The sequence below is a fragment of the Danio rerio genome, chromosome 24 (genome assembly GCF_049306965.1).
Source record: "Danio rerio strain Tuebingen ecotype United States chromosome 24, GRCz12tu, whole genome shotgun sequence".
Taxonomy (NCBI): Eukaryota; Metazoa; Chordata; class Actinopteri; order Cypriniformes; family Danionidae; genus Danio; species Danio rerio.
Window position 1 is genome coordinate 44685616 of NC_133199.1, and position 12464 is coordinate 44698079.

General features: G+C 32.5%; 1 protein-coding gene across 4 annotated transcripts in view; it reads left to right on the plus strand.

Annotated features, from left to right (window-relative positions):
- Window positions 1-12464, plus strand: part of scn5lab (sodium channel, voltage gated, type V-like, alpha b) — a 267011-nt gene that overhangs the window by 53999 nt on the left and 200548 nt on the right. For all 4 annotated transcript variants that reach the window (XM_073940500.1, XM_073940498.1, XM_073940499.1 and 1 more), the window contains 1 exon segment: window positions 10612-10730. In XM_073940500.1, the coding sequence (XP_073796601.1) occupies window positions 10612-10730 (119 nt within the window).

Sequence of the window (12464 nt, forward strand, 5' to 3'; positions counted from 1 at the left end):
TGATAATCTAGACTTAACATTGCATGTCTGCGATGTGACTATTGTAAATGATAACATTGCAGTATCCATGCTGAATTGATATATTGTGCAGCCCTAATTAAAACACAAGCATTATTAGGTTCATCTTAGGTCAGACAGAAAATAATACAGTAAATACACAATAAATAATATTAATACTTACAGATATACGTAGCATGCCATAAAACTTACTGATACAAATCAACAATAAACAAGAAATCATCAGGAAAACATAATTATACACTAAATAAGTATAAATATAAATAATAAGGTAAAACATCACATTTACAGTTGAAAGCAGAAGTTTACATGCACTGTATTAAAAGGCACATAACCATTTAAAAAAAGGTCAGATGTTAATGTGACTAAACTCTTTCTCTTTTAGGATGATCACATGTTTCTGTTCTGCTTAATAGCAGAATAATGAGAGAGAGATTTAATGAGGAGATGTTATAACTTTTCTTGAAAGTCAAGTTTACGTACAGTAAGATTATTCTGCCTCTGGAAAAGCTTAGATGATGATGTCAGGGTTTTAGAAGTTTCTGATTGGCTGATTGACAACATTTGAGTTCATTGGAGGCACAACTGTAGAATAGTATTGAAGGAAAAGCTCAAACACACTGCTTCCTTCTGTGACAACATGGAGAAATTAAGCCAGAATCAACAACAAAGCCAGATTACCATTAGCTAAATGACACTGGGAAAAAGACTCATGTTTGGAGACATGTGCTGTGCTCTGATGGAGCTAAGATTGAACTGTTTGACCATAATGAGCAGTGTTACATTCGGAGGACAAAGGGAAAAGCTTACAAGCCTAGGAACACCATCCCAACTGTGCAGTATGGGGGCGGCAGCATCATGTTGTGGGGCTGCAGGAGGGACTGGTCCACTTCACAGCATAGATGGCATCATGAAGAAAGAACATTATGTAGAAATACTGAAGCAACATCTCAACACATCAGCCAGGACATTACAACTTGGCCACAAATGGCTCTTCCAGACAGACCATGACCCTAAGCATACTGCCAAATTAGTGAAAATGTGCTTTAAGGACAACAGAGTGAATGTTTTGGAGCGGCCATCACAAAGCCCTGATCTCAATCCTATAGAAAATGTGTGGGCAGAGTTAAAAAAGCTTGTGCGAGCAAGACAGCCAACAAATCTGACTCAGTTACAGCAATTCTGTCAGGAAGAATGGGCCAAAATTCCTGCAAACTATTATGAGAAGCTTGTGGAAGGAGACCCAAAACATTTGACCAAAGTTATACAGTTTAAAAGCAAAGCTCAAAATACCAAGGAAATGTGTGTAAACTTTTGACTGTCTAGAAATTAATAATTGTGGAATTCTCCAAATAAATAAATAAATAATCAAAAAAATCTCTCATTATTCTGGCATTTAGCAAGAAAAAAGGTAATCCTTATGGACCTAAAATAGTAAACGTTTAGTATGATTTACCATCAGACCAAAAATGGTTATGTTGCTTTTTTTAGAGTGTATGTAAACTTCTGCTTTCAACTGTATATACAAAAACATTTATACATAAGGAAAAATTATTATTATTATTATTTATAATAATAATAATAATAATAAAACTTTTAATGCCTTTTTTAAGCTTATAAAAACTCACAGTAGCTGAATTTGCATACTATTTAGATGAAGCTTTCATTACTTTTTATTGCATTCTCAATGTAAAATGTTTTTTAGCACCCCCGTCGAAAGTGTTAAGCTCAGCTTTAGCACCCCAGCACGAGTGTGTCCTCAAGTTGTGTTTCGGTTTGGTGTGTTGGTATCAGTGTAGCGTGTGCTTCTCCTTCAGCCGTTCTCTTGAAGAATGATCACTATTTCAGCACGTGGCTCTCCGTGCGCTCTGGTTTTTCAGTGTATTAAGTGTGCTTGTTGACACCCGCGAGGATCAGATCACAATCAGAAAGGACAATCAGAAAAGAAAAGCTGCATTTACTCTCCATTATTTGGATGTTCACTGCAAAAATATCTCTACATTAGCAGTTTTTTTGTATCTTTGAAATTCCTGTTTTTATTTTTTCCCATTTAATTATGCTTTTAAATTGCATTATGGGATGCATGGGAACAACTTTTAACCTTGAGAAGTTGTAAAAAGTGACTTTTATTATCATGTGCATTAGTGTGCAGTGCCATATTGTCTGTGTTGGTGTTGTATATTACGCTACAGAAACCTCGTAATAAACTGCAGCACATTTTCTGTTATTTTACAGATTTATTTCTCTACATATTATTTATGATACATTATATTATTTACAGCTACTAACATAAAATGTCAGTAAAGTCACTTTTGAATGAACTTTTGTTAAATTTTAAACATCAGAAGTGGACAGAGCAGAGATCAACATCCCATAATGCAATTCACAACCGCAAATAAACCCAAACACTCGTGAATCACTAAATTAACTGTTAATTAACAGTATATTTTACAGTGCACAGTGACGTTACGAAGCCCCCAAGGGCTTGTGCAGAACATCTGTGCTGATCTTAACATTCAACAGTGATGAAGCTCTAAGGCAGATGATGGAAAAGTAATTTATTTGTGCTGAATAAATGTGCTGAATCATGCTGAAATGCTAGAAATGTGCTAACATTAATACATGCACTACTTCTTAAAACACCATGCACATTCAGTTTCATGCTAAAGCTACTAATAACTTTAATAACTCAACTCTAATAACTGATTTATTTTATCTTTGTCATGATGACAGTAAATAATATTAGGCTAGATATTCTGCAAGACACTTCTATACAGCTTAAAGTTATATTTAAAGGTGTAACTAGGGTAAGTAGGGTAACTAGGCAGGCTAGGGTAATTAGGCAAGTTATTGTGTAACAGTGGTTTGTTCTGTAGACTATCGAGCAAAAATATATAGCTTAAAAGGGCTAATAATATTGACCTTAAAATGGTGTTAAAAAAATTAAAAACTGCTTTTATTCTAGCCGAAATAAAACAAATCAGACTTTCTCCAGAAGAAAAAATATTATCAGACATTCTGTGAACATTTCCTTGCTCTGTTAAACATAATTTTGGAGATATTTAAAAAAGAAAAACAAATTCAAAGGGGGTGAATAATTCTGACTTCAGCGGTATATATCAGTCCCTTCAGAATTTTGTAGGAAAAAAATCTGATTTTTTCTGTGACTAAACTGATTGATTATGTGCTGAGTTTTTGCCAAATTTGCAACAAATCTTATTGTCTTGTTGTGACAATAAACACAAATATTATTTGTAGTTATTAGGCCCACACAGAATCTGGGGGTGCAGAAATCCACAGTTTTTTTGCTTATCATTGAGCCTATTTATTTTCTTGTGTAAATGATTATAAACTCATATTCATTCAGTTTTTAAATTAATTTCAGTAATATTGTTAACAAATAAGAAAATGTTCATTAGATTTACTTACAATACAGTTTGTAAAGTCATATTTTCTGTCTTTTGGTAGAGATATTATATGAGAGACTTGCTTTATTTGCCAATTAAGTGGATTTAATTGGATTTGCATTAAATAAACATTAAATAAAAGTTATGAAAGGTATTACTTTTAATTTCACATATTAAGTTTTAATGATGATACTTCTTAGGGTGAAGCAGTGGCGCAGTAGGTAGTGCTGTCGCCTCACAGCAAAAAGGTTGCTGGGTCGCTGGTTTGAGCCTCAGCTGGGTCAGTTGGCGTTTCTGTGTGGAGTTTGCATGTTCTTCCTGCGTTTGCGTGGGTTTCCTCTGGCTGCTCCGGTTTCCCCCACAGTCCAAAGGCATGCGGTACTGGTGAATTGGGTAGTCTAAATTGTCCATAGTGAATAAGTGTGTGTGTGTATGTGTGTGTGGATGTTTCCCAGAGATGGGTTGCGGCTGGAAGGGCATGCGCTGTGTAAAAACTTGTTGGATAAGTTGGCGGTTCATTCTGCTGCGCGACCCCGGATTAATAAAGGGACTAAGCTGAAAAGAAAATTAATGAATGAATGAATGATGATACTTCCAAAATCATTCCGCATAAATCAGAATTTTTACACAAATCTGTGCAGAAATAGCTAAAAATGTCCGCAGATTCTGTCTGGCCATGATTATTATTAATGTTTTAACCTCGCGAGTCATTGATTTCTGTTTTTATACACTAAAATTAACCATCAAAAAGTCATAACAAGTTGATCAGGATTCAACTCATTTTTTTTAAAGTTAAAAAAAGTTTCACTTAAAAAGTTAATTTGATTCAACTTAAAAATGTATTATTCAGGTTTTTTTTTCAACTTTAAATCTTTTATTTTTTCACAGTGTACAGGGCTCGAAATGAACCTTTTTGCTGGGTAGCACTGGTGCTTCTAAGTTAAAAATGTAGAAGCACCAGCCAAAATTTAGTCATATTCATATTCATAGTCATTGTCATAATATTATGTGCACCGTTGCTACAAGCTTTATATTAACAGATTTATTGCATTTGAAATCATCCTGACAAATATATGAAGGATTAAATAGAACATCTCACGCTTAAAGTGTGTAGATTCAGCAAGAAACACTGTGACCTGAACTCTGTCATAAAGATTTTTCAGTGAATGGCTTAGTAGTATTATTCACTCTTCGAAAAGTGTATCACTAATCAGATGTGCCATTATTTGTAACTTTAGGTGGTTTCTAAAACAAAATCTGTCAGTGAGATTTTCATCCTCTCATCTTCAGCTCTTTATATTTTTGTGGCTGTATCTCTCTGTCATCTGAAGGCAGAAAGCGCTGACTGAACAATTGACTTCCATTCACGTTCAGTTCTAGAGCGGTGCGCCAATCAGAAGAGCTTAAAGGCGGGGCAAGCATTGTGGGATTTGTTTACTGTTGAAATTTGACATGATGACTGTTTTAAACTAATCCCAAGTCCTGCGTTTTAATGTTTTTAGGTACAAAGATGCATTCTGCATAAATGTCTCCTAAATCTGAGCATGCGGTGAACACAAAACGGTTGCAATTTCGAGCCCTAGTGTATCATCATAAAAGCTTCAGCAATTAATCGCAACAAGAAAACATGAGTGCATAGTGCTGGGCAAATTGAGCTGGTTTTCTGAAAAGCTCACTCTTGGCCTTAAGGCTCAAATCTCCTTCAGAGCTGGATAACTTCTTTTGTGTGTTGAGCAACACGAGGGCGAGCGGATGATGCCACACTGCGCATTTTTGGCTGAACTATGGCTTTAATATCACTCCTCCTCCTCATACTGGATGAGTTCATTTACTCCTAAAGTGACGTGAAGCTTTATAAGATAGAAAAGTGACAGTTAAAGGATCACAGCAGATCTGAATTCAAACACTGTTCTTTTCAAGATTTTATTTAGAATGCTGCTGGAATGTAGAATGTTTGAAAATGCTACAAATGTATCAAAAATGTAACAAATGTATCAAAAATGTAACAAATGTATCAAAAATGTAACAAATGTATAAAAAATGCAACAAATGTATCAAAAATGTTACGTACATGTTTGTATTCTTATGGAATTCTGGAGTAATGATACTGAAATTTGGTCTCACTTCATATTAAGTGGCCTGAACTACCAGTTGCATTTGTCAAAAAAATAAGCACAATGTACTTATTGAGCTCTATTTTAATGATCTAGGCACAAAGTCTAAAGCGCATGTTGCAAAAGCATTAAGGGTGTGTCTGAATCCACTTTTGCTATTTTAAGAACGTAGAAATACGGTTTGCACCCCGGTCTAACAAGGGTTGTGCTTGTTCTTTTATTGAGTTCTGGGTGTGATTTAAGCATAACGTGTGTTAAGTGTTTAAGTTGTTATGTTGGATGAAACGTAACATTCAGTGAGTCTCTAATGGTGCTGGGTGAAAATGAGAAAACACAACAGATGGATAAGTGAAACAAAAATGATAAATTTATTACACAGAGCATATCAAACAATGAATATCGGAATTTAGAATGTAATTTAAAAAAAACGAATTAAACAAAAAACAGGAGTGTTACGAAAACAAAGAAATAAGTATAGTAAAATAATCTAACTAAACCCCGACCCACTAAACTAACTATCCAAAGAAAAATGGAGAAATAAAACCGTAATCTTCAGCGTATGCGACGCTTAACTAAAAATCTTACCTATTCCAAAACATAATTACAAATGTGACAACTCCTCCATAAACTATAACACAAAAACACTGTGCTGCTCAAAATTACGAGAGTTCTCGTAAAGGACACCCTGTTAATTATTAGCAAAACAAAGAGCTTATCTGATAATCCAATTCTCATAAAGATCGTTCGACTACCCAATTATAAATACTAAATTGATCTGCAGAAACTTATCTAATAAATAAAGCACTTAAACGAAAAACAAACTACACAACAACAGCAACAAAAAAAATAAAACAAACACACATGAAGAGGCCGGCCGACTCAAGTGAGGAGTTTGGTGGCAAGCCAATCGCTCGTGCTAAACAGCGGATCAGCTCCTGATTGGTGCACCAAGTGCGTCATAATGGTGATTGATAGCGACCTTCTTGCTGTGAGGTGTTTGTGCTACCCACTGCGTCACCGTGACACCCCAGTGACTTCCTTAGTATTTGTTAATGGTTTAGTCAATGGATGCAGGTTTTCAACATTCTTCAAAATATCTTCTTTAGATTTTGTAAAAACACTTAAAGACCTGAAACAAGTAAAGGGTGTGTACATTTGGGTGAACTATCACTTCAATTAATAATTTGGGACAACGCACTGTGGCAAATGTACTTCAGTACAATGAACTATCCCTTGGAGTTTGTTTAATTAAGACCCCTTAATATAAAGTGGGAGCGAAATTTTTGATTTGAGAAATGACATTTTAAAACAGTCAAATAGTGAGCAGATGATTAAAGCTATGGCTTTAATATCACTTCTCCTCATGCTGGATGAGTTTATTTACTCCTAAAGTGACGTGACGCTTGTTTAAACCTAAGCTCGGGTTGTTTTTCCTATCCCTCTCCAAATTCAGATGTGGACCTGCAGTTGGCAGATGATCTCCCAGAGGTAATGTGAGGAAAATGGAAACAAATAGAGGCAAACTTGACCTAGATTTTACATAAGGATAGAGAACATAAGGGTGGAGAACGCAGGCTCTTTACAGGGGTTACAGAGGGCACAGCGCTGAGAAAGACACACAGACTGAGCACAGTATTTTAATCCTTTAATATTTTTTCTATTCTGTTTAACGGAGAGATTTTTTAACACATTTCTTATCATAATAGTTTTAATATCTCATTTCTAATAACTGATGTATTTTCTCTTTGCCATAATGACAGCACATAATATACTAGATATTCTTTAAAATACTAGTATTCAGCTTAGAGTAACATTTAAAGGTTAAATTAGGGTAAATAAGGTTAATTATGCAAATCATTGTATAAGGATGGTTTGTTCTGGAGACAATCCAAAACTAATATTACAAATGAAATCAAAACTAAATAAAGATTTTGTTAGCTCTCACTGAGTAGGTTTACATGAACACCAATGATGCGATATTAATACGATTAAGATGACACCCTGATTAAGAGTCTACCACGTAAACAGCAAATTTTGATTAATTTAATCTTATTAGGGTCATAATCAAATTAAACTCGTGCTGTCAATCGATTAAAATAATTAACTAATTAATCACACTTTTTTTTTAAATAAATCGCGATTAATCACATTTAAAAGACTAAAACTTGTAATTTTGGCTATTCAAATGTAAAATGAATGTAAACACAAGACAAAAACTACTTAAATTCAAAATATAATTGTTTATTAGAGTTTTTGTTTAACTTGTAACACAGATTTTTTCATGTAAACAATAAACCCACAATAAACCATCAAGATCCTGGCTTGACATCCATATTTATTACAGAAATTAAAACACAGGCATGTTAGTGCCATTTGAATTTCAAAACAATCAATGGCAATACAGAAAAAAATGATTTCCAAGTTAGATTTTAAGTGGACTGCAAAAAAAAGCTAAAAACAGGCATTGCAGATATGGAAATTTATAATAATAATAATAAAGTATTCAACACAAACAATTGCACTCAATGCCAATGGGGTGAGCAAAATAATCTTATCACAAATCGAAAAACAAGATTATTTTGTCTACCCCATTGGCAGATTATTTTTCTTGATTTAAAGAAAAACTCGCTTCATTTTGGCATATTATTTCTTAAAACAAGGCAATATGTTTTGCTTGTCTAGAAAATGCTTCTTGATTTAAGAATTTGTAGATATTTGGACTAAAAACAAGACAAAAACTGTAAGTAAGAAAAGCATTTTTTGCAGTGTGTTTGTTGGTGTTTGAGTAGTTGCTGTCATGTGATGTGCGTTTGACAGTACGAACCGTACCTCACGTTCATTTCATACAGATTACAAAACCAGAAAACTTTTGTTTTTAAGTGCACTCAATTCATGTAAAATCACAGATTTTAAGCTTTATGTTGATATATTTCTTATGTCTGTGAAGCAAATATTCACTGAAAGCACACGTCTGGTGTGTTCTTCCCCAAGGAAACATCAGTCTGTGGTGATCAGTGATTGCCTCTTGCACTAGTAGGCGCAGCTTCATTCGATTCATTCGTCAAAACTATACGAGTGACATGTCTTGTGTATTCTAGAGTCTTTTTTGTAGGAACTCAATAACTCAAACCCTTTTCCCATCTGAATGAAATCCCTACTTTACTACATCCAATCAGTTCCCAGTAGGAAAAAAACAAGCTTCACCCACTATTTTCTCATGTATTATTTTATTTTTCTGTGTCACTATTCAAAAAAAAAAAAAAAAAAAAAGCAGGCGCAGTTTCCAGTTTATGTAGACTTTAAGAACTCTAATAATAGTAAATATTTTAGCTGTATTAAAGCAAATAAGACTTTGTCCAGAAGAAAAAATATTGAAAAATCTTTCTTAAACATAATTTTGGAAATATTTGAAGAATAAAAATTCACAAGAGGGCGAATAATTTTGACTTCAACTGCCTATGCTGACCCTGATGCCTCCTGCCTGCAATTATTCTTTGCGCCGTGACTCCTCGCATTATTTATGTGATGTGGAGATGGCGTAAATCGAGCTCCGCGAGGGGGCCGTGAATCCTGGGCAACCAAAAGGCGTGTTTGTGAAGAAAAGCTCCCGATACCCTGAACCATGGAGACAGACACGAGTCCCCAGAGTGCCTTTCTGCTCCCGCTGAGACCCCAAAGGAAAGCAGTGCTGTGTTTGTGCACTCCCGAGTATTACTTCATCATTATGACTACAGTCTGCCTTGAACAAATGTGTTTATATCAGCCTCATGAAGAAATGTTCTGTGATTAGAAAAGTGACAGTTGAAGTGTCACAGCAGATTCCAATTCAAATACTGTTCTTTTGAAGATTCTGTTTAGAATGCTGCTGGAATATGGAGTGTTTCAAATGATACAAATGTATCAACAATGTATCAAACGTATTCTGATGTAATTCTGGAGTCGCGATTCTGAAAATCAAGCAACAGGAATAAATTTTAAACGTTTTTAATTTGTTATGCTATTAACAATTTTACTGTCTTTGATTAAATAAATTTAAAAATATATTTTATTATATATTTTTAATTATTAATATATTTAATTTCATTTAATTTAACTTTTCTATTGAATTTAATTGAATTTAAAAAATTTATTTTATTTAATTAAAAAAAATAATAATCTGGTTTCAGAACCAGAAAATTACTTTTGGAGTAGTGATACTGAAAATAACTGTTTGAGTAACAAGAATTTCAGTTTCAGTTTTTATTTCAGTTTAGATTTCGTATGTAATGTATATTTATTATTTTTCTATTTTAAAACATAGTGGACACAACATTTAAAACATTTAAAACATAGTCAAATAAAAAGGGGGTGTTTTAAATAGTAAATTTATTAACATTTTTACTTTGATAAATGTTTTCTAAATAATAAATTCTATTGATTAGAACATATTTTCTAAAATCCAATTAGAATTAAAGATCTTTCAGAAATATTGGACATTTTATCAACCTCAAACTTTTAAACTCAAACACAAACTTTCTTGTAGCTTGTAAAAGTGAGCCAATTTAATTTAATTTAATTTAATTTAATTTAATTTAATTTAATTTAATTTAAAAAATATTTTATTTTATTTTAAATAAAAAATGTTTACAATTATTTCATGTCATTTTTAATAAAATTTTATCATTTATTATATATATATATATATATATATATATATATATATATATATATATATATATATATATATATATATATATATATATATATATAAATGCTTACTAAAATAATAGCAATATTTATTAAAACATTAATACTAAGTACTTACACTAAACATTTAAACGCTGATATAGTTAATAATAACATGAAAAGATTTTTATGCATTTTCTATCCTCTCAATTTCAGTGCTAAACATACATTATTATTGTACAGAACAGGGCATAAGTGTATCAATAGTGAGCTGATTTTGTGCATTTAAATCATTCACTAAGCCATTTATGCAAATTCCTTCTGCTCATATTTCATAAATGTTTGAGATCAAATGTCCCTGGTGAGTTTTTATGTGGCTAACTAACCTTTCTCTTCTCTCTCAACAGACTTTTATAGTACTGAACAAAGGGAAGGCCATCTTCCGGTTTAGTGCCACGTCTGCACTCTATATTTTTAGCCCTTTTCATCCCATTAGAAGAGCATCAATACGGATTTTAGTACACTCATATCCTTTCTGCTGCCAATGAAGGCGACGTGGTGATTTCTGGAAACGTCTGCATTGATTGTGCAAGTGCTTCTACCTGAAAATGTCAGAATATTGCACAATATCAGGGCATTTTGTGCATTTTCACAGGCTGCTGGATAAACTTAGACCATGAAAGAGCAGGTGCTTAGAAAATCTGATGTAGTGTTGGATGCAATGAGTTTAAATGAAAAGCCAATGGAGAAAATGTCAGAGATTTTACTATGAACTTAACAAATTTTCCTTAACAAATTCATTTCTGTATCTGTAATGAGGCATGCAGGGTTTCAAAAGCAAGGATATTTACTACAGTAGCAAAAAAAAAAAAAAAGCAGAGAGAGAGAGAGAGAGAGAAAGAGAGAGAGAGAGAGAGAGAGAGAGAGAGAGAGAGAGAGAGGCTAACATTATTTTAGCTTGTTGACAATGCAGCATTTCTCATTCTCAATTTATTTACTAATAATTTTGCTTCAAAAGCTCAGTAAACAGTACACAATAATACATTTTATTTATTTCTGAACGTACTTTCCCACACTAACATTTATTAAATAATCTTATAAAATAAAATAATATAATAACTATGAAAAATGTAATGTATTAAATATTAAAGAATAATAATAATATCTATTAAAATATAATAATATAATATCTATGAAAAAAATATAATGTATTAAATAATAATAATAATAATAATATCTAATAAAATATAATAATATAATAACTGTGAAAAATGTAATGTATTAAATATTATAGAATAATAATAATATCTATTAAAATATAATAATTTAATAACAATGAAAAATGTAATGTATTGAATAATAATAATAATAATAATAATAATAATAACAATAATAATGATATCTATTAAAATATAATAATATAATAGCTAAGAAAAATATAATGTATTCAATAATAATAATAATAATAATGATAATAATAATAATAACAACAATAATAATAATAATAAAAATAATAATAATAATAATAACAATAATAATAATAATAATAATAATAATAATAATAATAATAATAATAACAATAATAATAATAATAATAATAATATCATATAATAATACTTGACACATCTCATTTTGAATGATATAAAATCATAACTCATACCAGAAGCTCATCAAATATGTAGTGCTGCAGAGTCTGACACAATCACAGCCAATCAGAATGTTTTTGATGAATAACAGCCAATGAGATTTGTTAGTGGGCGGAGCTACTCAGCTCAGTGCTTCATAAAAAAAAAGAATTGATTCTCCTCTTGTTGATTGCATTATCTCACCTGTGTATAGGACTCAGTGTTACTGTACACCAACTATCGACCTATTTCTGTCTATTTTTATTTCTCCTTTTAGGGCTTTTAAAGATGACATGAAATCTAAATGTACTCTTCTTATTTTGATATGTATGTAGTAGTGCTTGTGATAAACAATGTATCTGTGCCCTTTATTATTTCGTAATTTGCGCTCATAAACTTTTATCAAAAACCATAAACTTCCCTCATTTAAGGTGATGCTATCAGCCCTTTAGGGTGGGGTTATCAGTCCTTTACGCCCCATTCACACGGGGCTTCAGCGTCAACGCTTCCCATTCACTTTGAATGGGTGACGTCAGGCGTTGCCGAACTGCATTGTGGATCCGTCGGCGGCGTTCCGGCGTCAGAAGCGTTCCTCGCTGCAGAAGTTGGGACCAGCTCAACTTTTCAAGCGCCGA